General features: G+C 43.7%; 1 protein-coding gene across 3 annotated transcripts in view; it reads right to left on the minus strand.

The window, feature by feature from the left end:
* The window catches only part of ACO1 (aconitase 1), a 56400-nt gene that overhangs the window by 5723 nt on the left and 23408 nt on the right, over positions 1–27269 (minus strand). For 2 of the 3 annotated variants that reach the window (XM_059142177.1, XM_059142178.1), the window contains 15 exons: positions 26405–26542; positions 19844–19913; positions 19533–19716; positions 18693–18832; positions 16750–16921; positions 15881–15981; positions 14642–14758; positions 13375–13534; positions 11771–11906; positions 10780–10864; positions 9865–10021; positions 8330–8454; positions 6205–6309; positions 5358–5500; positions 2431–2578 (listed from right to left, as the gene is read on the minus strand). In XM_059142177.1, the coding sequence (XP_058998160.1) occupies positions 2431–2578; positions 5358–5500; positions 6205–6309; positions 8330–8454; positions 9865–10021; positions 10780–10864; positions 11771–11906; positions 13375–13534; positions 14642–14758; positions 15881–15981; positions 16750–16921; positions 18693–18832; positions 19533–19716; positions 19844–19913; positions 26405–26542 (1981 nt within the window). Of the gene's footprint in view, positions 1–2430; positions 2579–2688; positions 2817–5357; positions 5501–6204; positions 6310–8329; positions 8455–9864; positions 10022–10779; positions 10865–11770; positions 11907–13374; positions 13535–14641; positions 14759–15880; positions 15982–16749; positions 16922–18692; positions 18833–19532; positions 19717–19843; positions 19914–26404; positions 26543–27269 lie in introns of those variants that run through there. The other variant, XM_059142179.1, reaches the window with a different exon arrangement.

The following is a 27269-nucleotide window of genomic DNA, read 5'->3' on the forward strand; positions in this document are numbered from 1 at the left end:
CCTCACTCAAGCTCTCTCTCTCAAATAAATAAATAAAATATTTAAAAAAAAATTAAAAATAAAAAAGAAAGTTAAATTCTTTTCCATGGAGTTCTCTCTCCAGGAGCTTCAGTCCTAATTTGGACTGATTCTCCTCTAGAGGTGGTGCATTCCTGTGATGGAAGAATCTTCCTTCACCAACATCTTGGGGATTCCCTGCACTTCTTTTTCCTGGATCCTACATCTTCCCTCTTTTTGCCTTATTTCATCATTTTGGTAAAAAACATTCACCAAGTATCTTCCTGAGGAGTATTTTTAAGGTTTTTGAATCTGAATGTGTTATTACTTTAACATGGGACACAGAATTTAGGGGTGCAGCCAGTCTAAGTTTCCGGTGTTGGTTTGAGCACTTCTGATCCCCAGCACATGCACAGAAGCTGTTTTTCCCTCTTTGGAAGTTTCTAGATCTTGTCCTCATCGCTGCTGTTCTTAACTTCACACCAAAGCGATTTGGAGCTGGTCTTCCATAATCATGTCGGTATGCAGTGGCTGTTCTGTGGAGTCGGATCTGGCAGTGGGGGAGTTTTCCTTGCGTTACTTCCCGGATAATAACCTCTCTTCTCTTCTCAGCATCTCTGTTTAGTCAGATGCTGAGCCTCCTCATTTCAGACTTTAATTTTTTTATAGTTTCTCTAATTTTTCCTTTGTCTTTCTATTCTATACTCGGAGAGTTTTTCTCAACTAATCAACTTTTCCTAAGGAGCCTTTTTTTTTTTTTTTAAACAGCATTTTCTTTCTTTTTTAATTACTATTTTTTACCAAGAGCCCTTTCTTGTCCTTTGATAACTATATGCCAACAGAAAACCATTTCATCACTCTGAGAAGATAATCATTTTTTCATTTTCTTGTACTCTTGCATTATCTCTGTTTTTTTCCCTTCCCCCTCTGTTTTTTGTCTAGGTCTATCTTTCAAGTTCAAGTCTTGGCTCAAATGGCTGTTCATCTCCGATTCTGGTCTCCTTATGTAAGAGGAGGCCCTGAACATCTGATGAGAAGTCCTGTGTCGTGGCGGGTTGGTAAATATGTGAGGTTCGCTATGACATTCAGTATACTGGAGCCCCTCCCCCTCCCCCCACCCTGCCAGTGTCTATACTGCCCGTCTTTCCCCTTGTCTCTTGGGCATTCCACCACCTAACTGTATCTTTTCCATTTAATAGCTTGTTTATCATCCCTGGTCCTCCTTGAACAACTACCTACTGGGCACTGACTTCTGTTGGGTCCTGGTGATCAGTGATGACCCAGGAAGAGTTTGCTTTACCAAGATCTGTTATAAGTGAAGCAATATGGGTGGTGGTAAACCACACTGACACTGGAGCCAGGCTCCCTGGGTTTTATTTTAAAGATTTATTGATTGATTGATTTTAGGCAGGGAGGGGCAGAGGAGAAGAGAGAAAATTAAGCAGACTCTGGGCTTAGTGCGGAGACTGTTGCAGGGCTCGATCTTGTGACCCTGAGATCTCAACCTAAGCCAAAACCGAAAGTTGGATGTCCCACTAACTGAGCCACCCAGGTGCCCCCAGATTCCTTGGGTTTAATCTCCATTTTTATTATCTTAATGGACAAGTATGGTACCTCCCTCAAAGGGTGGTTATGAGAATTAAAGTAGTCAATATAGGCAAAGAGCTTAGAACAGTATGTGGGATGTAGTAAGTTCTATAGAAATCCTAGCTGTTACTATTCTTAAGTCAGGAGGGTGATTTCTCAAGTAACTTAAACAGTTCTCAAGCAGCTTGGCAGCTCCTGCTGGAGAGGGAAGCAACACGGAGGATCCACGACATGCTCCAGATCCTCTGCTCTGTATTTAATACACATCATTCTATTTAAGCTTAGGCCTCACCGCCTCACAGGGTGGATATCCTGCTTCAAAGGTCAGAAGAATGAAGCTCAGAGAGGGAAATAACTTGCTGAAGGCTCCACAGCCGGTCTGTCAGACTCAAAGCGCAGACTCTCTTGCCTGTCACACACCTCCCTCCCGTGTGGGAATGAACAGTTCCTGCTGTAACAGGCCAACTGCAAAGGCATTCCGTCAGGACCCATGCAGACCTCCGTGGGCCTCTATGTTCCTCTATGGGGACTTAATTAAATGCTAATAAAGTCATACAGTAGCACCTGTTGATAACTATCCTCTATCTTAACCTGAAGTTCCCCTTCAAATACTCTGAACTGATGACATTTCACTCAGAGGCTTCATAAACTCAACTCCCAGGAAACCATGAAGCAGAATCTCTAAGCAGGAAGATAAAGTTGTAAAACTTTAAAGGGCATCTCTATCCATGATCAACTCTCTCGAAATAAGAGGTACCACGGGGCTCTAAAGAAAAGCAAGGCCCAAAGGAAAGCCACCACATAAATGTCCAATCACCCAGAGCCTGACAAAGGGATAGTACTCACAATTTCTCCAGAAGGCAGATGTATAGTCTGTGGTGCCTGCTTGTTCAAAAATTTGTTTAATAAGCGAATGTTGGCAAATGTTCCCCGTGCCATGATGGCATCATTCCCTCGGCGGGAGCCATAGGAGTTGAATTCTCGTGGAGTCAAGCTAAGAATGCAAGCAGGGGAGGAGCTAGGTTAGTGAACGGTGCAAAGACAAAAATTAGCTTCCATCAAGAAAAAGGAAAAACCACCGACCTAGATATCTAAGTCTACTAAGCATCACTCTCCAAGGCAGAAAAGCTGGTTCTTGTATCTTCTGCTGAGGGTAGAGTCAGAGCTTAAAGGTGGGACAGTGAAAGGGGGAAATCAACATTGTCTCAGGGTCAACTTCTAGTCTTTCAAATCTGAATAGAAAAACCAGGAGGAACTCTAATGAGTATTCATTTTACTGATTCAGTAGGGTAGCCTAGAAAGTGTCACAAAAGATAAAATATTAGGGCGCCTGGGTGGCTCAATGGTTAAGCAACTGCCTTCGGCTCAGGTCATTATCCTGGAGTCCCGGAATCGAGTCCCACATCAGGCTCCCAGCTCCAAGGGGAGTCTGCTTCTCCCTCTGACCTTCTCCCCTCTCATGCTCTCTCTTACTGTCTCTCTCTCAAATAAATAAATAAATAAATCTAAAAAAAAAAAAGATAAAATATTAAAAATGGGTAAGAAAAAGGAAAGCAAAAGACTAATCAGCATGGGCCAGTTGGGCAGAGCCAAGAATTAGGGAAACACAAAATATGCTCTGTAAACTAACTGGAAGGAGGTATACATTTGTCCTCAAGTCATCAAGAACACAGGACAGGCAACATGATTTACAATTTTCATAAGATAAAAGTCAGAGTGGTGCCAAAGAGGCAGAACAGCTCTTCCTGGTCCTGAAATCAAAGAAAAATCCTATCTGGGGGCCCCGGTGAAAAGACACTTTGTGACAGCAGGAACATTTTATAATTAACACAGCGATCGGCTCACTGGGTTTCTTTGAAAAGCTAGGATGTGTGTGTGAGTGGTAGTTTGATCTCACCGTGAGATGTGATCTGGAGATGGAGAGAGTCTGTGAATGGGATTCAGGAGCAGGTGAGCATGTCTACAAACTCCTACAAAATCCAGAATGTTGGGGATATGTGCATTTTTCTAGGAAGGTAGGATTCTTTTCATTCAATTCCCTAGAGTCCATATCTCAAAAATGTCAACCATCACCAATCAAAGAAAGTAGTGGTCACTGCTTCTTTCCTTAGTTTCTTTCTCCAGCCTCAACCGCTGTGTCTGTTTATTGGTGAATCCTTTTCTCCCATTCATTCATTCATTCATTCAGCAACTACTGAGCCCCAGCTACGTGCCAAGAACTATTCTCAGGGGTTGGGGTGGATCAAGGAACAACACAGATGATGATTCCTGCCCTTGCAGGGCTTACTTCTAAAAGGTAGAGACAGGGGCGCCTGGGTGGCTCAGTGGGTTAAGTCTCTGCCTTCAGCTCAGGTCATGATCTCAGGGTCCTGGGATCGAGCCCCACATCGGGCTCTCTGCTCGGCAGGAAGCCTGCTCCCCGCCCCACCCCCCCGCCTACTTGTGATCTCTGTCTCTGTCAAAATAAATAAATAAAATCTTTAAAAGGTAGAGACAAATAATCATAATTTAAAAATGAGCTTCTTAACTAAGTGTTAACACATTGTGGTTAATAACTGAGGGAAAAAAAGATCAAAATGAAAACAGGGGTAGAGTGGGGGTGACCTCATGGAGGAAGACTTGAAGTGGCAAGGGAGTTGGGGAAGAGCATCCAGGAGGAAGAAATAGCCAGCTCAACCAAAGGCTCTCGGGCAGAAGGGTATTTGAACTTATCTGGAATATTCAACAACTGAGGCACCCACCAGTGTAGCCAGAGCAGTGTGGGGAGGGGAAAGAGCAGGAATTCGCTGACCCCTCTCAAATACCCCCTGCCCTTCTCGGCTCAGTGATGCACTTAGGTCTCGCCTTCAAAGTACAATCCCGTCCCTTCAGATTCTTATCCTTTGTGTCTGTGTGTAGCAAGTCCCTGTGCATTTAATACAATAGTTGCCCCATGTTAAAAAAAAAAACATCTTGAGATAGACTCCTGTGCATCCCTTACTCTAGAGGCGGGCTAGGTTCTGATGCTTACAGCACTCCCGTCTCTGGGGAACGTGGACTACTTTTGCTCTGAACGTGACTGTCCTATAGGATGCACCAGGAGGAGGCAAGAGGATGAGTGGGGCTCAGCAGGATGGAGAGGCGTGAAGAAAACGCCTCAGCCACCAGGAAAGCGAGATGGGGTCAAGGCCATTTTCCTCTGGCACTGACTTAAAAAAAAAGGGGGGGGGGAAAGAATGAATAAGTGTTGAATTTTGTTCTTAGATTAGCTATGGGCCCATCCCTGAAGATGTGGATATGGGAGGTGCCAACGGAGCCAGAATGTTGATTTCCCCAGATAATTCTCAGGGAAAGTCAGCTCTGGGACAGACTCTGACCACTCTCAGTGTATTAGAGGACAGTGGGTAATACTGGGTTGGTACCCGCTGACGTCAGTCCGTGACTGACGGATCCATCAATGGATGTGTCAGTGGCAAATCACAGTCAGACATGTCTCAGGCAGGGGGCAGCAGTGCAGAGGACACCCCCTTGAGTGCCCCGCAGTCTGAGAGCAGAGCCTGGACTCCAGTGGGGACACTGGCACAGAAAGAAGGTCCCTGTGCTGGGGTTTCCTCGCTCATGGAATCTCCCAAGGAAGCTGCAAAGCAGCAAACAGAAAACATGACTGGTTTTCAAGCCTCAAGGTTTGGTGAAAAAACCAGAGTTTGATTGAAAAGAGAACATGTGAACAGAAACACCGGCCTCATTCTCTCCATTTTTGCTGCTAAGTCTGTCTTCCCCTCGCTCACACTTACCCTCTGTTAGTCAAGTAGCGAGCAGCGGGGCTGTTTCTTGCGATATTTCCAGCCGGAGAGATGTGGTCAGTTGTTACGGAATCTCCCAAGTTTAACAGCACGTAGGCATCCACTATAGATTTGGGCGGCTGAAGAGCCAAAGTCTAGCAAAGAATACGCCAGTCAGTGCCAGTACAGGTTTTCTCCGGTCACCAGGGTGGACCTGAATTGGGTGACAGCCCTATGTTGCTGTACAGAAAATTCTAGGTTTTTGGTTTTATCAGGGGTGCTTCCAAAAGTAAGGTGAATTTCCTCCTAACATTCACATTCCACCCCTGAAGGGAGGCAAAGTATTGGGACTATTCCTTCGAAAGCAACAGGAATGCAGCTGCAAATGACCTGTGTCTCCACATCCAGGGACGGAGATGCTGAGGACAACCAGAACCCTGGCTTCTACTCCCCTCCTCTTCCCAACAGCAGTGCGTAAAGTCCTTGATCATCAGTTATAAGATTTCCCTTGCCTTTTTTTTTTTTTTTTTTTTTTTGAGTATAAGGTTTAAATATAGCAGGCCCGGGGATGTTTTGCTGAAACAGTCAGTCCTCGGACTTTTCTGAGTCTCTGTCCAGGTGGTACAGGATGGCCAGGGCATGTCTGCGCAGCCACACAGAACCCCTGGACAGAGACACTGTAGGTTCCCTAGAGCCAAGTACCCCAGCATCTCAGAACTCTCCCCAGTACTGTCTGCTCGGGTTGGTAAAGGTTTCACTGGAATGCATAGTTAGAGCAAGGGTAGAAGGTATTCAGATAGATTTTATAAGGAAAGAGAATTTTGAAAAACTTATTTTGTTAAAAATAAAAAAGCCATACCAGGTTTTCAAAGAATGGTGGTGATTTAATGTATGTAGATTTGGGATTCCAGCAATATAGCTTGTCTGACGGGGCTGCTAAGGCATTCCAGCTTTCATTCACGGTCTTAACAAACAAAAAAGACAGAAGAAAGAAAAGCAAATCTAATTCCACTGCATTCAAAGTTAAGTGTGACATGAAACCAGAAACTATATATCCTCAGAGTACAATAAAAACCATTCTTAGCATAATACCCTTTAGGTATGAAAGTGAAATAGTCAAAGACAGATACTATGATTTCCTTGCTAGGGGGAATCTAAAAAGCAAAGTGAACGAACAAAGCAGAAACAGATCCATAAACACAGAGAACTGACTGATGGTTGCCAGAGGGGAGGGGGTGTGAGGACGGGCAAACAGGGGCAGAGGGAGGGGGAGGTACATGCTTCCAGTTACGGAATGAGTACGTCACGGGGAATTCAGTGAATGATTCATTCATTCCCAACAGCGCTGGGAATTCAGTCAATGATATCGTAATAGTGTCGAATGGTGACAGATGGTGGCTACACTTGGGTAACACACAGAGTTGTCCGATCACTATTTGTACACCTGAAACCAATGTAACGCTGTGTGTCAACTGTACTTCAATAAAACCCTTATTCTAGTCACATAAAAGAGCTCCTTGACACTAAGACACTGTCATGCCAGATGACTTCAAAATACACAAACACTGTGACAGGCAGCCTCGAAAATGGCCCCAAAGACCTGCCCCCCACCCGCTGCACACCCTTAAGTGATCGGCTCTTGCTGAGTGTGGGCTGACCCTAGTGACTCATTTCCAAGATTGGGTTATAAAGAGACTGCCTTCTGTCTCTCTCTCCCTTTCCGGCCTGCTCTGATGGAAGCCAGGACCATGCTGTGAGCTGTGAAGAGACCCCTGAGCAAGGCAATGGGGGAGTCTCTAGGGAACCATCAGAAGGGGATGGAGGCCCTCAGTCCAACAGCCTGTGAGTTGTATTGTCCTGCCAACAACCACTCGAGTTGCCCTGGAAGTGGATCCTCCCCCAGCTGAGCCTTCAGATGAGCTCTGCAACAAAGGACACCTCGGTTGGAGCCTTGTGAAGGCAGAGGCACCCAGGTAAGCCGCACGTGGATTTCTAATCCACAGAAACCACGAGATTTAATAAAAGCGGTTTCTAAGTTTTGAGATAATTCATTGCACAGCAAGAGATAACTAAACCATATCCATAATATAATTTATGAAACAATAATCCAGATTGTACCCAAGGGGAAATTATTTACTCTTTGAAGATTTGGGGAAGTAGATGTCCAGGTCACAGGGACACGGGACAACAATTGACAGCTACTATGCATTAAAGTTAGCTTCAACTGTCTCCATGGGGCCATAACTTCAGTCTTTGGAGAAATGCATTTAACCCAGTGCCCAGCAAACTTGTTCATACCACTTCCCAGTCAGCACCCTGTGGGAGATCAGGGTCCATGCATGTGATCCCAATTTGACTCTCTTTCCCAGATAATCTGCTCTTGTATTTCAATCCCAAGACCCAGTCAGCATTCCTTAGGTGAGTCTAACACAGAAAGCAGAGAAAGGAATAACATCCAAGGTCTCAGAAAATGATACTGAGCCCCACACATTTTCTCCGTATTTATCAAATGTGTGGAAAGGTTTATTTAATTCAATAGTTCGGTGCTTTTTCCTCAGTGGCTTTTTAAATATTTTTTAAGCATCCAAATAATTCTGGGAGGGGCATCCAACCCATGAACTCTACGTCAGTGAGACTCTATAATGACATCAGGGATCCCCAACCACAGCCGACACAGCACCCAGGGTTGAGGTAGGGAGGTTCTGGCGAGCTGGGTAGGAATCACACACAACCTACAACCTCTCTTCTTGAGGCTGCTGCCAAGTCTGGGACCTTGTCCAAATCTGGGAAGATCTGGAGAGTGCGGGGTATGTAAAAATGGAAGTCACAGGAGAAAATGACTGAGAACTACCTCCTTGGTTATCTGAAGAAAGAAATGTGACTTCCTCTAGTTTCCACCACCATTGGCCTTGGTGTCTGCAGAGATGCCACAGAAGAATGGCTGTTCCCTGGCCACAAGAGGGCAGAGTGGACAAGGACCTCACCTCTATCTTCTGGTAGACCTCCTTAAACATGCCTGGGATCACGTACTGACGCTCCACCGCCTGGATCTCGTCTCGGGTTGGCCAGATGTCTTTCAGAAATACCTGCTCTCCCTTTGCATTGACCCCTGGGGAAAATAAGTTTATTAAGGAGAAAAACTGCATTTAATAGCCCATTTTCATGATCCCAACCAGTCAAATCCCATTTGCCGTGGTAGAAGCGTTCTGTAAAATCCATGCAAACACCATGTGGTGAAGTATGAATTGCCAGCACTGGGGGACGTGGGTCAGGCTCCTGACAGCCTCTCGTCACAACACTTTCAGCACCTGACCAATATGTAATCTTGCTTCACGTGTGCTTCTGCTTAAAGATACTCACCCAGGACACCTTGCTGAAGCGTTTACGAGGAAGTCCCAGCCAACAGCACTTCAACTCATGCCTGAACAAAGTCTACCTCCCATGGGACACCCCCAACCTTCTTGGGCTTCTGCATGGTAGACAGCACTTCAGCACTATGCTTGGGGGCTATTTTTAAAAAGTGAAATCACCAAAACCACAAAAATGTGGAAAAACATGGCGCCACACAGAGCACGAACAGGATGTGCGAGCTGAAAGGAAAAGGCAGGGCCTGCCTCGTTCGGCAGCAGCTGAAGGGACGCAAAGCCTTTACCCCCCTGTGCACGTCTGCCGATTACTATGGAGGCAAGACGAGTCTTGATTTGGGGGCTAAATTACATTTATTGAAGAGGCAAATTTGCAAATACCGAATCCACACATGAGAATCGACTCTAGCTCTAGTGGTGATCTCCTAACAGTAAACTGAAGGGGCACCGTTGTCATATTATTGAATCTGCGGAGACCAGGCAGAGGAGGACACAGCAAGACCTCCAGAGGAAAGGAAACAAAAAAGCATCATTTCTCTGGATTTGGGGATGCTGAACTATTTGAGACATGTTCCCAAACTGGATATGTTAAAACAGTGCCCCATGTCAGATAAAATCGGAGCTAGAAATTGGGAGGGGGAGATGAACCATGAGAGACTACGGACTCTGAAAAACAACCTGACGGTTTTGAAGGGGCGGGGGGTGGGAGGTTGGGTCAGCCTGGTGGTGGGTATTGTGGAGGGCACAGATTGCATGGAGCCCTGGGTGTGGTGCATAAACAATGAAATCTAGTACACTGAAAAGTAATTTAAAAAAAAAAAAAATCGGAGCTAGAAAGAGAAGAATTGGGGATGAAGCCAGAACAGTGTGCTCTCTCGGACTTTTCAGATTCCCTTTTGTCATCCCTTATCCTTCAGTCGCTTTTTGTCTGTTCCAGTTCTGTCTTGGCTGTGTATGGGGAGAAAAGAAAATACTCTTCTCATCTTCGTCAGTTCTATGCCTCATTATTTATTAGCACCGTGCTCTAACCAGCTGAACTAACCGACCACCTACCTATGCCTCATTATTTATTAACAAAAGTGGTTACTCTCCCTCCAGTAATATTTTTGAATTCACCAGAAAACAAACAAGGACAGCCACAAACGACATCTTACCCAGCGGCTCTTTCTCAAAGTTGATCCTGATGGTCCCAGCAATGGCATAGGCTATCACCAAGGGCGGAGAGGCTAAATAGTTGGCCCGGGTATTGGGGTGGACTCGACCTTCGAAATTCCTGTTCCCAGAGAGTACTCCAACAGCAACCAGGTCTCCCTGTGTCCGGCAAGAGAAAGATCTGGTGACGCGGAGAAAGGGGCCAGGCTTTCTGTCTTAGACCACCTGCGGAACGCTCCCATCACAGTGGGAGTTCTTTAACCTCCCTTTCCCTTGGTCCTCTGCCTGTGGGGAGAAGAGCATGCATGGGTGTCCCTGGGGAGACTGTGGCCATGGACACCAAGAGACATGGTTTCTGCTCCCGAGGAAATCCAGGTGTGTCAGAAGGCAGCATACTGGTGATTTTGCTGCCCAGGGCCCGAGAACAGGAGGGAAAGTCCAACAGTTGAAAGCTAAAGGAAGCCACACTGACCTCCATGGCTTCTGTAATTCATGCAAACCAAATGGTGCTTCTCAATGCTACAGAATTTATGGGACAGAAATCAAGGCCATGCAATGCAATTTCGACTGCACTGTCTGTGTGGAGACACACCTGACTTTGAGCCAGGCTGCAGATGGCCAGGCACACAGAGTCCTGGAGCTGTGTGTAGTCCCAGAGCCCATGTGTGTGGGCACTGTGCCAAGTCCTTCACATCCACTGTCGTCTCCATGCTCACAACTCTGTGAAACAGGTCCTATCGTCATCCCTAATTTACAGGTGCGAAAACTGAGGTACAAGGTCGACAGCTAGTCAGGTTAGCTTGATTCAAATACCCTAGGTCTGAACACACCCCCTGCTGCCCTGGGACTTCCTGAGATTATCAGCATTCAGGTCACACATCACATGAAAAGAGCCCCACAGGCTCCTCGGTCATTACCTGCGTGATGGCTTCGACCACAGGGTCAGGTAAGGGCCCGCTGTTGCCGATACAGGTCATGCAACCGTAGCCCACCACATCAAACCTAGCCGCCGGAAGAGAGGCGAAATGGAGAGTGAATCCCAGTGAGCTGCTCTGCTGGGGACAGTTCTAGAGACAGCTGATTCACAGAGAACAGAGGGATGTGGAATAAGTGTAGTCCTGTTTCTACAAAGCTTTCATTCTCAGGAGTGCTGTAAAGATTTTTTGTAAATTTTAAGTACTATCTATCCCCCAACGTGGGGTTTGAACCCACGACCCTAAGATCAAGAATCACATGTTCTACCACCTGAGCCAGCCAGGTAGAGCATTTTAATATACTACTCATCCATTCTAGATCACTCATGTAGTCTTTTCTGAGTAAATTGTAAAAAGGAGCCTATCTAGGCTTTTTAAAAGTTGAAATCCCATCACCATTTAATTTCTCTATTCACTACTTTGATTGTATAATCAATAAGGACTTCGACTTCTATGAGACATACAAATAAAATCTTTCTCATCCAAATCAGGAATAGGGGGGAAACTGGAGGAACTGTATTCAGTAACAAATGACTTATTTAAACCAAGGAATTAAAACATGTTTAGCCAGTTATTTTCATGCCCAACGGTAGCCTCTCAGCTGCTGAGCCAGCACTAGCCCATCTCGTGACCTCTGCCAATTGAGAAGACACACCCCACCCCCCCTCAGAAGGCTGCAGTGCCACACCAAAGCACAGGCTTGATTTCAGCCCTGCTTTGCCCTTCAAGGGCACCCTTGTCTGATGAACAACAAGCACAACTGTCCACAGGAGGGCCTGACTCTAGGAATGTAAGGGTGGAAGTCTGCTCACCGGCTGATGAGACGCATCAGATACCATCACAGAAGGTGATGCATGTTACAAGGTGATGCGGCGTGATACGTGTGGAATAAAATACAACATAAGTGACAGTATAAAAGAAAATGCCTCCTCACCCAAGCTGGGACAGATATGGCATGACCCCGCTCTCCCGCAGGTAGTAGGTGACCACACCGCTTCCAGGAGACAGGCTAGTTTTGATGTAAGGCTTCACGTTCAGGCCAGCATTCACAGCTTTCTTTGCTAACAGTCCTGTGAAATGGTAAACACCGACACAGTGTTGGGTGGCCGCCCGCTCTCGGTGCCGGGGTGGTTTTAGGAGACTGACCCCTCCATCTGTGTCGCCTGCCACCGCCCAACAAAGCCCTGATCACGGTGCTTACTGTTCCTTCTGCTGCCTAGCACAAATCAACAACTCACTGACCCAAAGGTATTTGCACATACACAGTAAACTCAAAATTAGTCAAGGAAATGAAGAAAGAGATAGGCTTTTTCTTTTGAAGACATAAACTTAAAAATATTAAGGAATATATTATAGAATTACGACTTTAACTTTTGGAGGGAAAATAATCTTTCTGATTACGTTTTATTTGGATGAAGATTATAACTGGTAGGGCCCTTTCTTAAAGGGTATAAACTGTGTACTGGTTAGTGAGAAGTACTGTCAGGGTAGAGGAAAAATCTAGTCCCCAGGTATTCTTTTAAAGGAGAAAATCAGGGCACCTGGGTGGCTCAGTAGGTTAAAGCCTCTGCCTTCGGCTCAGGTCATGATCCCAGGGTCCTGGGATCAAGCCCCACATCGGTCTCTCTGCTCAGTGGGGAGCCTGCTTCCTCCTCTCTCTCTCTGCCTGCCTCTCTGCCTACTTGTAATCTCTGTCTGTCAAATAAAATAAATAAAATATTTTAAAGGAGAAAATCAAGAGCTCTCAGCCGCTAGAATTTTGGCAAATACAGAGACTACTGCAGAGACGCTGGGTGCATTCTTATGACATATCAGAGAATTTGGAAAGAAATGAGTGGGGGTAAAAAGGCACAAGAATCTACAGACAAGCTACTGACTTGTCTTAAGGAAACTCGTTTGCTCCAGACACAAAAAGCTTAGGGATCAACGCATGAATTCTTGAACAAAGGTGTTCCATATGTACGTGTACACTTTTTAAAGAAAGAACTCTTTGATGATCTTTGGTTTATGGACACAAAAGGAACTCTTGGGAATGACAAAAAAATCTTGACACTAAAGAGACTTCTATTAATAAAACCCTGTATATAATACTAACTACTTGACCAGAATTGCTTAAGAGCCAAGTAAGCTCCCTGTGCCCTAATTCAGAGATACTTAAAATACTTCTGAGACAGACTGAAGTCCGGTGTACAAAAAGGCCTATCAGGGTTTTTGCAGACACTAATCTGTGATATGAAAATAGTTTTTTTTCTTTTAGAGTCTGACACAAGATTCTAAGCTTACTAGAAAATTTTTTTTTCTTTCTTCTACTTATTTTCTGCATTAATTCTAAAGATAAGTATGCATTATGTATTCTACTTTACATACTTTGCTTTGGACACTTGTTATTGTATAAACACTTTTGGACCAACACATTTCTGCATCAGGAAAAGAAAAGGTTTGGGGAACTGCACATAGATTCAGGTAGGCCCCAAGGTAGCATCCTGAAAGATTCCCACCCACGTGTCCCCATGACCTTGGGGAGAGGCCGACACTCACCTGCCCCTAACATCACAGATGGGTTACTGGTGTTTGTGCAGCTAGTAATGGCAGCAATGACCACAGAACCATGAGTAAGGGTGAATTCGCTATTATTGTAGATAAACATCTTGTGGTCATTATGATGGTCCAGAGCAACCTGGAATCCTTTAAACCCTTGCTATGGGAAAGAAAAAAAAAAATGGAAGAAAAAACACGGTGAAATGTTCTCTCTTTAGAAGAAAAAGAAATACCTTGTACGTATAATTTCAAAAGCCAATTTTTAGCAAAACAAATATCTCGGCCAATGAACTCTGAAATGCAACAGAAAAATGAAAGCCTCTTTATTGTTTTTAAATCTTTATAAAAGACAGTCATAATTTCTGATTCTCACTCTGCTTTGAAGTCCTATTAACAACGACTTGCTTACAACTACAAATTTAGCTCCAAGTTAGTCTAATTAAACCAGATGACATTATTGTAGAGTTTCATGGATATGAACCACGGTCACGGATTCTAACATGATGGAAATTTAGAAAAATGTGTCCTTTTGGCCAGATTCAACTAATCGTGGTCAATAAGGCAAATCAAGTACAGCTGAACATTTGGTGTCATGCTAATGGCCCCACGATAAAACATATCACTTATCTTAATCATCATTTGGGGAGCTGTTCATTGAAAATCTGCATATAAGACACTAGGTACTTTGTGGAATACAAAGGTGATGCTGACACAAACCCTCACTCAAACATATGGTCCAATAAGGAAAATCAGACCAGCAAATAATATAAAGGACCAGCAATGTAAGTTCAAGAACATGGATGCCATCCAAGGGTTTCAGACCAAGTGCCATGGAAGGTTCAAATGAGGGACCAATGACTTTCTGCTGTGAGATGTAAGGCCACGCTGTGGAGGCTGAGGGGCACGGACATGAAGGGAGGGGGAGGAGCCATGCAGGTGGGTGAGGCGGGGCATGAACAGAAGTACAATGGCCAGAAAAGCCAGGGCAAGTCGAGTGCACGGTGTGATGAGAGTCATAGGAAAAGTAGATGTTCAGGCTGGGTTGTGTTCACAGATGGTGATGGGCTCTAAGGAAGCTGTGTGGCTCTTGGCCAATGGGACAGGCACTGAGGACTTCAGGATGGAAAAGAAATGCCATCAGCATCAGGCTTTGGGAGCCTTCATCATGGTGGGGGGGGGGGGAGTGGAAAGCAATGTGGCTCTAAGACATGGGGAATAGGGCTGGGTGGGGAGGGAGGACTTCCACCTGGCTCTCCCCAGCCCATACCTTGGCTCCGAGGCAGCTCTCAAAGTCCTTTTTCATGTCAGTCACAGCGACTTTGTCCTGAGGCCTTTTTGGTCCACTGCAGCAAGGCACAACCGTTCCTAAATTTAATTCCACAACCTGTCCCCCCCCAAAAGAGAAGGAAGTCAAGAGCTGACGTTATACCCTCAGAGCAAAAATGCAAGCTGGGCTAGAGAACTGAAAACACCATAACCACAAAAACAAGGGGCGCCTGGTGGTACAGTTGATTAAGCCTCTGCCTTTAGCTCAGGTCATGATCCCAGGGTCCTGGGACTGAGCCCCACATCAGGCTCCCTGCTCAGCAGGGAGACTGCTTCTCCCTTCTCCTGTTCCCTCTGCTTATGCTCTCTCTTGCTCTGTCAAATAAAATCTTTAAGGAAAAAAAAAAAAAAAACAACTAAGCCATCACATTCATAAACAAGGACTCAACATTCTTCTTAATCCCTAAGGAATGAATTTCCAAAGATCAGGATGGGAATGTAAGTGGCATGGGACAGGCAGAAAGCCTTGTCACCTCCCAGAAAGACCAGAATGTGTGCCTAGCTGCTGACCAGCATCTTCTACGCATGCATTTTTCCAAATGCAAAGCCGATGCGTCCTTTTTAATGCTGATCTTAGTTTGAGATGGGTTTTCTACTAAAATGATATAAAAACCATTGTACTTTTTTCTAAATTGATTTGATAGGATACTGCCATTCAGTCATCAATGCCAGGCAATGGGCCTGGGTCTGACTGCGTATTTCCTTCCCTCAGGTGTACTGTGAAACAACCAGGGTGACCTGGTGACCATCCAGGGTTGCCAATCCAGAAAAACGTGGAATCAGTTTGCCCCCTGGAGAATGAATGAAGGTAAGTCACTGGATAAACCAGAACTAATTGCTATGCTTGACCTCCATTTCTTTTCCATCTATAGTGATGAGATGAAGCCCCTTAAACAGCCCTACTCTCTCTGGTGAAGCCCTTCTCCAAAGGTCTTCCACATTAGGGGAGTCAATCAGTAGGTCAGAAAGGGAACACACATTCAACCTAATGGCCAAGAGAAAAGGAAGAAGTCATTTTAGGTTTGTAATTCCTTATCTTCTTAATTGTTTTAGTCTTTGAAAACCTTGTTCTTCTGTGATGCTTGGCAGTGACTAATTTCCTACAAGTATGCCCCCTCAGAAAAAAACATACACAACTAAAATCACTGCCTAGAGGAAAAGGAAATGCACTCTCTCATACCTGGGCAAAGTCTGGGTCTTGAGAGGGGTCACTGAAATCCCGAAACATTCCTACAGCTTGAAGATACTTTTTCATTTGCTTTACTTTTTCTTCATCACGACCTAAATGGGCATTTTAAGAAATAACAAGTAGCAGAGGTTAAGATTTCCTGCTGAAGGGATGTCTGGGTGGCTCAGTTGGTTAAGCATCTGCCTTTGGGTCAGGTCATGATCCCGGGGTCCTGGGATGGAGTCCCACATCGGGCTCCCTGCTCAGAAGGAAGCCTGCTTTTCCCTCCGCCTGCGACTTTACTTGTGCTGCTCTCTCTGACAAATAAGTAAATAAGTAAAGGATTTCCTGGTGAAACGAATGTCTCCACCAGTAATTACACAAGTAAGGTGCATTCTGCTTACACACACACACACCCCAAAACCTTTGCTGATATTTCAACTTTCTGTCTAATACTCTGACTCTCTGGCCGAGGGTGCTCTTTACTAGGGGTCATTAACTGATCTGGACTCTTTTCTGAAGCAGATTCTGGTCCTGTCTGTAAATACTCCCCCTCTGTTTGGTAATCATCGTCCATTCAGAGGACCTCAGTCTTAGTTAATTGTCAGAGCACACCTTCATTACTAAGATCACTTGCTTCCCATCAAATAACCAGTAGTAGAAGACCAGTACGAACATTTAGGCTTCCGAATATGTGAGCCCTTTTGGTTGACTATACCGTGTCTTTGTCATATCTTCTGAATTCCCAACGACCATTTTGATTCCATAGATAAAAGGAAAAAATAACCTATACATGAGACCCTGTGCACTCCAAGGGGCAGAGGCAGAAGGCAGTGCTCTGATCCTTGGAGGAAGCCTGACCGAGGGCTGTCTGCACTCACCTGTCTGCACCAGGTACTTGATGCTAACGTCATCAACCGGGAAGAAGGCAGCAGTGGCTCCATACTCTGGACACATGTTCGCAATGGTAGCTCGGTCAGCAATGGACAACTGGGCTACTCCCGGCCCAAAGAACTCCACAAATTTGCCCACGACCCCCACCTGGCGCAAGTGCTGAGCAGCAGAATAAGAGAAAGCTTGAGACTCAAGAGCCCATCTTTAAGATGCAGAACTAGCACTTTGTAATTCTTATCAGCTAGTCTGGTGAGGAAACATAAAAAATAAACTGGCCTAACATATTTTTGATTACTTTAAAATATAGAATTTTAAAAGCGATGTTAACTAAATATGGGGATTCTTGGACTGGGTCCTGGGACAGGAAAGAGTCATTATTGAAAAAACTGGAGAAGTCTCTAGTTTAGTTAATAGTGTCATACTAACGTTCTTTATTTTGATTAATGTACCATGGTTATGTGAGATGTTAATGTTTGGGGAAGTTGGGAGAAAGGTAACAGAACTCTCCTGTTTGATCTGTATTTACATCAGCTATCCTGTAAATCTAAAATTATGTCAAAAACAATTTTTACCCTCTCAAAAGAGAGAGAGAGAGAGAGAGAGAGAGAGAGAAAGTAATGCCCAAAACACAAATAACATTATAAAAGTTTTATATGATGAGAAGGACTTTTCCTCTCTTATGAGATCATTGGAAGTGCCTACAAGTGCAAAAAATCAAATAAATTCTTCCACCCTAAATAGTCTTACATTAGTTTAGTAATTAAGTAACAGGCTTATTTTCAAGGGTATAATGAAAAAAATTTCCTAAACACAAGTACAAGTTCATTATAACCAAAAGATCAGCCAGTGTGACTCCCATCTCTTTCCCAGACATGCCATCAGCCAGGGCTGGGGCCTCTGTGGCTCACTTGGCCTGCATGAAGCCAGTCTCACCAGTGGTGTGGACAGCCACACGACAGACTCTTCAGGTTACGTGGGCTTCTGCTAAATTCTGTGGGAAAGTCCTACATAACTCTGCATTTGAAGAACAATGCACAGACATCTATGATGACCTACAGCATTCAAATAAATGCAATTCCAAATTCCATAAAGATTAAATCAAAGAGAAATAGTTTTTGTCCGTTAACAGGAGAGTAGTTATCCCTAACATTCCAAGCCTCCTAACTATATAACCAGACAAAAATAGATTTGTGATAATAAAAAACGAAAACATTCTTTTCTAATAATCTTGCAAAATGAAACTGCTCCTCTCCTTTTGCAAAGCAAGCAAATCATAAAATAAAATAAAATAAAATAAAATAAAATAAAATAAAATAATTTCTGGCAAAAGCTAAAGAAAAGGAAAAAGAAAGTACTATTTCCAGCTTGGAGAAACTTCCAACAATGAAAGTTCGAATACAGAGAAGGGAATTAAAAGAGTCTGACATTAAATCCACAGAAGCAGTTTGTTATTTACACATAAAGAAGAACCATGTGGAAAAATGTAGTCTAAGTATAAACACGCTTGGGAATGAGTTTTACAACCTTGGGATAGCGGTTATTTCTAGGAATGCGGAGGACGGCTTTAGCCATAAATATTTCATTTTACTTCTTAAAAAATATGCACACAGGGAGAACTCCGAAGCAAATGTGGGAAGTGTTACCATCTGGTAACTCTCTGTGGTGGCGCATACGAATGTCACTTTAACTTCTGTGTATCTGAACTCTTTCGCACTTTCAAAATATTGTTTTCAAGGATCCATGCAGTCACGGAAGAATAAAATGAACATTAACTAACACTTAACCGCAGAACTCTCCCCTTATCTCTTTTTAAAAATCATCAACATCCTGTTTCCTAGAGCACATGGAAACCAAGAGGACTCCATTGTGCATTCGCTCCCTGTGTGTCCCCCAAACCAGCCACAGCCAGGAAGAGGCAGCGTATGGTTACCTTGGTAATGGTGAGCACGATGTCAGTGGATGTCACCAGGGGGTGAGGATTTCCCACCAGCTTGTAGCCAATCACCTGCGGAAGCACCATGCTGATGGGCTGGCCCAGCATGACGGCTTCGGCTTCGATTCCGCCTACTCCTGCAAGGAAGGCATGACGGAGGACCGCTCTCACTGTGCCTCACTATATCCCGCAAGCAGAACCCAGTCCCCTTACAGAGCTTTACTAGTCCTGAGCTGGGTTCTGGTTTCCCTATTTCCCTTAACGGAATTTTTAACAACTATTTCTCAGAGTGCGGTCCGCGGGATACCTGCATCAAAATCCCCTTGATTCTACAGCAAGTGAAGAAATGGGGTTCAAGGGGAATCTGGGTGGCTCAGTGGGTTAAAGCCTCTGCCTTCCCCTTGGATCATGATCCTAGAGTTCTGGGATGGAGCCCCACATCAGGCTATCTGCTCAGCGAGGAGTCTGCTTCCTCCTCTCTCTGTCTGCCTCTCTGTCTACTTGTGATCTCTGTCAAATAAATAAATAAAGTCTTAAAAAAAAAAAAAAGAAATAGGGTTCAGGAGTCTCCATTTATTAACAAACAGAGGTGATCTGCATTTATTCTAAATGTATTCTAAATATCCCTAACCTTTATGCCAGTTCATTCTTCCAAACATTATTACTGAGTGCTTAGGAGACATGAGATAGTCTTCTAGGCACTAGAAATCCAGCAGTAAACAAAACAGACAAAAGATCGTGCCAAGTCATGCTCCTGGGATGTCATGGTAAGAGTGGAAATCAAGCTACACACTAGAGAAAAGCTTATATGGAAGAGAAACCTGGAACGATGCTCACCCCAACCAAGGACGCCCAAACCATCAATCATGGTAGTGTGCGAATCCGTGCCCACGAGGCTGTCCGGGTAATAATAACCATCGTGATCGAATACCACTCTTGCCAAATACTCCAGATTCACCTGGTGGATGATTCCTGAGCCAGGGGGGATAATCCGCATGTTGCGGAAAGCCTGAGAACCCCACTAGGATTGAGAACGGAAAGAACACCATGAGCACCTGGTGTGTTTCTGTGCATCCCGCCTCCCCGGCACCTCCCCTTGTACCCACGGATATAAAGAAACAACCCGTGGAACCAAACTCCGCCCATACCTTTAAAAATTCAAATCGTTCTCTATTTCTCTCAAATTCCAGGTCTTGATTCTTCTGTAAACTGTCTGTCCTGTCAGAGACAAAAGGTAAATATATGCATTTTAAGGCTTGAAATGTTACCCGTCGAATTTATTGGTGATAAACAGATGCACCCACAATTTCATCCACAGGCTTGCTAGGTGGTGCTGATGCATTCATTCACATGAGAAACGAGAGGGAATTGACAAAAGTAGAAAGAATAATTATCATTTGGGTCAAGGGATCCTACAATACACGGTGAGTAGCGAACATTAAGTGAATTTAAGTTGAAACTCATCTAATCACAAAGCCTGACTTTTAGGAACAGACTCCAGACAATTATGATGACAACAGCAGCTTAGAAACTGAAAGGACTGTTGTTTCTGTACTCCTTTCCCATGGGTGACTTCGTTACAACACCTCTCTGAGCTGAGCCGGGTCCAGGCGGCATTTTCATCTGCTTCTCTTGGGAGACAAGGATCAGCAGAGCCAGGAGCCACGGGCATTTATAGAATCACGATCTCCTAGCTCTTGGACAGAGGTTTCCGAGGAGGATGGTGCTACCCAAGAGCATCTATGAAGGGCAGATTACATGCTGAGGTTTACTCAAAATCATTCAGTCCATCAGGAATGATGCAGGCAGAGCAGGGCATCAAGAAGCTTCTCCAGGATTTTTATAATCAAATCACATCTATTGTTTTGAGTCAAGGTAGAATAAACCAGGATTACGACTTGGCAGGTCAGGCACACAGAAGACACTCATAAACCAAACCATGGATTGCGTGCACATAGGAAAGGACAGTAGAATTAATAGCTGAGACCTAAGTCAGACTTCATTAATTAGTAATTAATGCTTACCGACTTCACTGGGCATGAGCCACTCTTCTAAAGATTTAAAATTTATTTTCTCATCTAGTCTCCATGGCAACCCTTTAAATTAGATGCCACAAACACCCACATTTTTCCAAAAGAGGCAACTGAGATACAGAGAGGTTAAGAGACTTGCTCAAGACCATGCAGCTAGTATACGCTGGAACCGGAACTGGAACGCTGGCAGCCACAGCGCACAGTCGTGTCACAGGCTTCACGTGATTTGCACACATGAACTCATCAGTGTGCACAACCATCCTTCACAGAGGTTCCACTCTTAGCCCCGTGTGCAGAAGAGAAGCCAAGGCACAGAGAGCTGAGCTTACCTGTCCAAGGCCAGACGTTTGTTGATGATCGAGCCATCATCTGAGCCCAAGTCTGACGGCCCTGGGGCCTGTCCCCTACAACCATTCTCTATGTCTCATCTACGTTCTTCCTTCACTTATTAATGACCCAGAAAGCCTACTCTGTGCCCCCGCTGGGAACACAAGGGTCTAAGAGCAGTGTGTGCACTGCTCAGAGCCTGCTGGGCAATGTAGAGAAGCAAGCAGGCAACTGTAAGAGTGTGATGGTCACTGCCGTGGTACCGGGGGAACACTCAGAAAAGGTCGCAGATTCAGACTGGGGGTGGGGATACCTTCCAGAAGAAAGTGACACTGAGGCAGTCTGAAGGACATGTGGCATCAACCAGATAAAGACAGGCAGGTGCTCCTTGGGCAAAAAAGGATTGGAAGCACTTAGCATTGACAAAGAGCACATTCAGTTACCGCTGAGCGAGGAGCCCGATGCAGGACTCCGTCCCAGGACTCCAGGATCATGATCTGAGCTGAAGGCAGACGCTTGACTCACCGAGCCACCCAGGCCCCCGTGTGAGTTGCTTTGATGGAATCAGTTCCTGAGGGTGCCTTAGAGTAGGCAGCCATAAATTCTAGCTCCACAGGCCAAATCTGGCCCAATACCTGTCCATGTTTGGCCCTCAAGCAAGCAATAATTTTTATATTGGTACAGGTTGTAAAAAAAAAAAGGGTATGTGAGCGGAGACAGTATGCAGCCAGCAAAACCTATAATATTTACTACTAGTCCTTAAAAAAATGTGCTGATCCCTGATGTAGAGTATGAAGGCCTGTGAGTGTATGTGTTAGAGAAAAGCAAAAGGCAGAGAAAGGAGAGATGCCAGCACAGAAGGATGAGGCAGAACAAGAATGCTGCCCCCGGAACAGCAGTCTCTGGACCAGGGCAGCTACTCCTCCAGGCACTCATCTCTTTCTCACTAGTCCACTGAAGGCTCCATCCACATCCACATTTCCTGTATGAGGAATACCGCGGACACCACACCGTCAATGGGTGAAACCCTAATGCCTGAGTTTCCTTCCCGCATCTCATCCCTACTCCCACTTTTCTACATCATCTAATGACCTCTCCTCCCACCACTTAGTTTATGCAATTATCAAAGCATTTATTCCAGAAATAGCCTAACTGGCTCCTGTCCGTCTGTTCTGCCTACCTTTGTACCTTCGCCAGAATCCATTGGCTAAAGCACAGATCATCATGACCCACCTGGAACCTGCCAACGGCTTTCCATTTCTACATAAAGTACGAATCCCTTGCCTTAAAAAACGAAGTCCTTCCGTGTGACCTCAAGCTTCCTTCTTAAGTCCTCTCCTATTACCTGGTACAAACCTTCTTCAGCTTCAGCCACACTGAAGCCCTCATACTCTCCCAAACCTCACTTCCCCACACTCCATTCTCTCTGTGCCGAGTGCCTTTTCCAGAGCTTCCCTCCTTGTAAAGCTCCTTCAGGACCTGGAGCATGTGATGCTCCCGGCAGAACCCTCTCAACTCCCCAGGTCAGGATGATTTGCTTCCTTCTCCGTGATTACTCCACTTAGCAACTGCACTGAAGTCATGTGTTCTTTAATTTTCTCTCTTCTAAACTAACCTGTTTCTTAAACAAATACATAGTAGGTCTATAACAGATTTAAGGAAGCCATCTTGGAACATTGCTCTTAATCATATGGGGCCCTTAATCATATGCCTCTGGCTCTAGCTCTTCTTCTTCTTCTTTTTTTAAAAGATTTTATGTATGTATTTGACACAGAGAGAGAGAGAAAGAGTGCGATCATAAGTAGGCAAAACACCAGGAAGAGAAAGAGGGGGAAGCAGGCTCCCTACTGAGCAGAGAGCCAGATGCAGGGCTTGATCCCAGGACCCCGAGATCATGATCTGAGCTTAAGGCAGAGGATTAACCCACTGAGCCACCCTGGAGCCCCAGGTTCTAGCTCTCCTACTCGGAACACTTGTGGATGACCAGTCACGGTCTCTTTCCCTCACTGATCCTTCCCAGCACTAGAAGGACAGCAGAAAAGCAGGGTTGGAAGGGTGACATTTACCCCGGAGAATGCTGGCACGTCAGCCTGACTTAAATAGCATATTCACAGGACAAGCAAAAGCCAGTAATGCTTAGGCTGTTGTAAGACAGGTTAATTCCAGGTGAAAGCCTATTTACTCATTAAAACAAAACACCTTTTTTGGCTCAAATTTAACAGTGTTAGTTCCTGGAATGAGTGAGTAAACAGACCTAGAATTCAGATTTTTCTACCACTCAGGACTTCCCTAAATTCGCCAATCAACTGAGCTTTTAATAAGGTCTCTGAATATGAATGGCCTCACAGACTAAAGCGGAAATGTCTCCTTAGTTACATAGTTTGAATTCAGATTTGGATGTATTTCAAACTTTCTGAGTATTACATTTAATGGTACTCCTCTGTAAATACTCATCAGTATTTACAGAGGAGATAGTTTCCATACCCACAAAATCCAGCCAGAAATTGTTATTTTATCTTGTTGTTTTTTTTTTTTAAAGGTTATTTTTGAGATAACTTTGAAAAACTTTACAATAATGAGTTAGTTAGACCCTTCATTCCTAAAAATGTTGAGGCCAATTATTTTTATTCAAACCAGGCAAAGAGCTCAGAAATACTTAAATGGGAATACTTATCATCTGAGCACCCCATCCACAGTTTTTCTAGTTCATGTCTGGAAATACCTGAAAATCAGCCCATAGCACACAGTTTCACAGAAGTTGGGACATATCATATTTAATTCCTTACAAAAATGAAGAAAGAGACTGGGAGGTCAAATTGCAAAACCAGATTCAAGCAATAAAAACAAAACACTACCAATGAAAATACTTCTAACAGAAATGTTGTCTTTCATTAAAAAAAAAAAAAAGTGTTCCCAGATTTTGGTATCAGTTTGGATCAAAGTCCTTCCCCCTAGCTCCCCACTGGACTTTGCTGTTTCATAATAATGTTTTCAGTAGTGCCGTATAAATGAAAAGGGTCCATAAAAAAATTGAAACTGGAGCTGATAGATTTCAAGGTTTAAAGAGGAAAAATAAATTACAGCGAACTTTGTGATACCCCAGATTCATACTGCTTAATCAACAGTCAGGAGCTCTTTGAATTTTGAGTCAGACATTAAAACAATTACAATTCTGTCCCCACCAGTCCTTTCACCTTCCAGGCAGTGAAATCAAGGTAAATCATCAATGCCAATCAGAATCTCCAAGAAAGATAAAGTTGCCCATGCTTTTGTGAGGCTACTTTTATTTTTTATTTTATTTTATTTTTTTAAAGATTTTATGTATTTATTTGACACAGAGAGAGAGATCACAAGTAGGCAGAGAGGCAGGCAGAGAGCCCGATGCGGAGCTCAATCCCAGCACCCCGAGATCATGACCTGAGCCGAAGGCAGAGGCTTAACCCACTGAGCCACCCAGGCGCCCCAAGGCTACTTTTATAAATTCTGCAGTGGGGTGTTGGGAAATATCTTTTTTCTCAAATTGAATAACATTTTGTGGATGTATTTTTAATTCTTCCCTTTGACACCAAACCATTAAATTGAGCTCACGTGATTTAAGGGACAAAAAAAAAAAAAAAAAAAAAAAAAAGACAAGTTGCCTAAGGATGAGGTTAGAGTCCAAAGGAAAGGGAACAGCTGCTTAGGATCCGTTTGTTCCAAGAACCGTCAATTCAGAGGACAAAGCACATTTTTCTTTATCCTGAATTTATCTGGTTTTTACAATGGCAACCTTAATCTGAGAATGGCCAGTTACCCCAGTTCTCTTGAAGCTGTATGGAACCCATTTAAATCTCCAAGGAAGCAAGTTTTTTTTTTTCCTCTTTGAATGGCTTGTTTCATACTGTTAAATGAGTTTTTATTATAAAAACAATAGCTTCTTACAATCCCAGAAATAAATCATTTAGAAGTTTTTCTAATCTTTTAATCTCTGTATAACTTTTCATCTAGCTGAGATCACAATATACATGCAATTTATATCTGGCTCATTGAGCTCTGACACGAGCATGTTCCATGACACTTTATAATTATAATAGTAAATGTTACCTAATAATTCACTTTAAGGACATACCATAATTTAATAAATCATTCTCCTTTGTTGGACATTAAGAATGCTTCTAGGTTTCCATTATTATAAATAATGATTTAATGAACACTATTTAGTGATTAAGCTACTCCTGAATTTCCAGATTATCTATGAAGGGGTAATGCTCTGAAGTGGAAATTCCAGCACAAAGGATATGACAATTTCTAATAATCTTCATACACACTGCTTTCATCGTTCCTAATTTATTATTAGCAGTGCATAAAAGTGTCTCCTTCATGACACCTTTATAATTAATAATGTTTATTTTCTAACCTTAATTACATTGATAAGAGAAAATGGTATCTCAAGAATTTAATCTACTTTTTATTACTTCTGAAGTTGAAAAGGATTTATATAGTGTTCACTTGCTTTTCCTTTTATTGTGATATTTCCATTTTCCTTTGCCCATTTATCTGCTGAGTTTTACTATTTTTGAATGGATTAGGTACACTGTTTATATATTAAGAATATTAACCCTCTGTCTTATTTGTGGCAAATCTTTTTAAAGATATTTACTGTTAATTTTGAAGTCATTAAAACTACAGTTCTTTTTCTTCTTTGCTTCATTCTTTGTTTTTTAAATTTAGAAAGGTCTCCTCAAGACATCTGACATATACATAATTTTCTTCTAAGTTTTTTGATGATTTAACTTAAAAAATATTAAAGCTTTAATTCATAGGCATCGCTCTCTCTCCCAAATAATTAATTTCTCCAGCACTGAATGTGGTATAGTTGCCTCTTTCCCCACTCATAGTTGATAATAACTATTCAGTTATTCTTCTAGCAGTACCTGGTTGCCCTCCCTGTATAATCCGGCAGTTATTCCTACAACAGATGGAGTGTATTCCCCACCCCTAATTTAGGGCTGGACTTGCTTTGATTAATGTCACTGTGAAGAGAATTGATTCTATGCCTGCCCTGATCTAAGCCTCAAGAGATACTGTGGGTTCCCACTTGGCTTCTCGAGCCTCTGTGGTGATCACCAGATAGCTGCTTTCTCCTTCAGCCTGGGCCCCAGAAGGGGTAAAAAGAAAAAAAAAAAACATTAAAAAAATATTACTACTACTACTAAAAAATCTTCACTGGAAAATCTATAGTAAGTTTGAGTTTTTCTGAACACATCTTTTAAAGATTTTCTTCTGTTTATCTACATACACCAACAAGGAAGACTTGAACTGCAAGACTGCACAAAACAGAAAACCCAAGTATTGATCCTAATCTCTCACCTTCTGTTGAAGTCCACCTGGATGGAATGATCAATTACAAGATCGGCGGGACAGATGGGGTTTATTTTCTCGGGATCTCCTCCTAACTTCTTCACGGCATCACGCATGGCAGCAAAGTCAACCACAGCTGGCACACCCCTAAGAAAATAGAGCGTTAAGCAGAAGACAAAACTGTTGAACAAGTGTCCTTGGAATGGTCAGCTTTGGTCTCCACTGACAATACCGGCCATGAGCCAGTTTTCATCAGTGGGGTGAGCAATGGATGACTCAGAAGAGTGGAAGCTGCTAAACACCTTTCCTTGAGCAGACATTGGTAGTAAGTGCCATAACTGGGTGGTATCTCTACATGAAGCTTTGTCATTGCATTAAAGTTAACAACAAGTAGGGTTTAACCAGAGACTTTGGGAAAGCAGGCACTTAAAAAACTCTGGGAACGTTACTGCCATGGCTGATTCCCATACATATGATAGGGAGACAAAAGCCTAGAGAAGATCCATGGATCTGACCTCCAACTTCAGACCAAATTTCAAGAAATGGATGTAATTCAGAGAAGTATGCTATGAATCAAATTGACACTAGGTTGAATCATTCCATTTTATTATTTTAGAGTGTAAAATTTGTTCTCTAGACTGTCTTCTAGAAAAATGAAATTTGGTCTCTAGAAGGAATAAAAAAACATCACTTAAAAATGGAAAGGCAGGGGCGCCTGGGTGGCTCAGTGGGTTAAGCCTCTGCCTTCAGCTCAGGTCATGATCTCAGGGTCCTGGGATTGAGCCCGGTACTGGGCTATCTGCTGAGCAGGGAGCCTGCTTTACCCCTCTCTCTGCCTGCCTCTCTGCCTACTTGTGACCTCTCTCTCTGTTAA

The sequence above is a fragment of the Mustela lutreola genome, chromosome 12 (assembly GCF_030435805.1).
Source record: "Mustela lutreola isolate mMusLut2 chromosome 12, mMusLut2.pri, whole genome shotgun sequence".
Lineage (NCBI taxonomy): Eukaryota > Metazoa > Chordata > Mammalia > Carnivora > Mustelidae > Mustela > Mustela lutreola.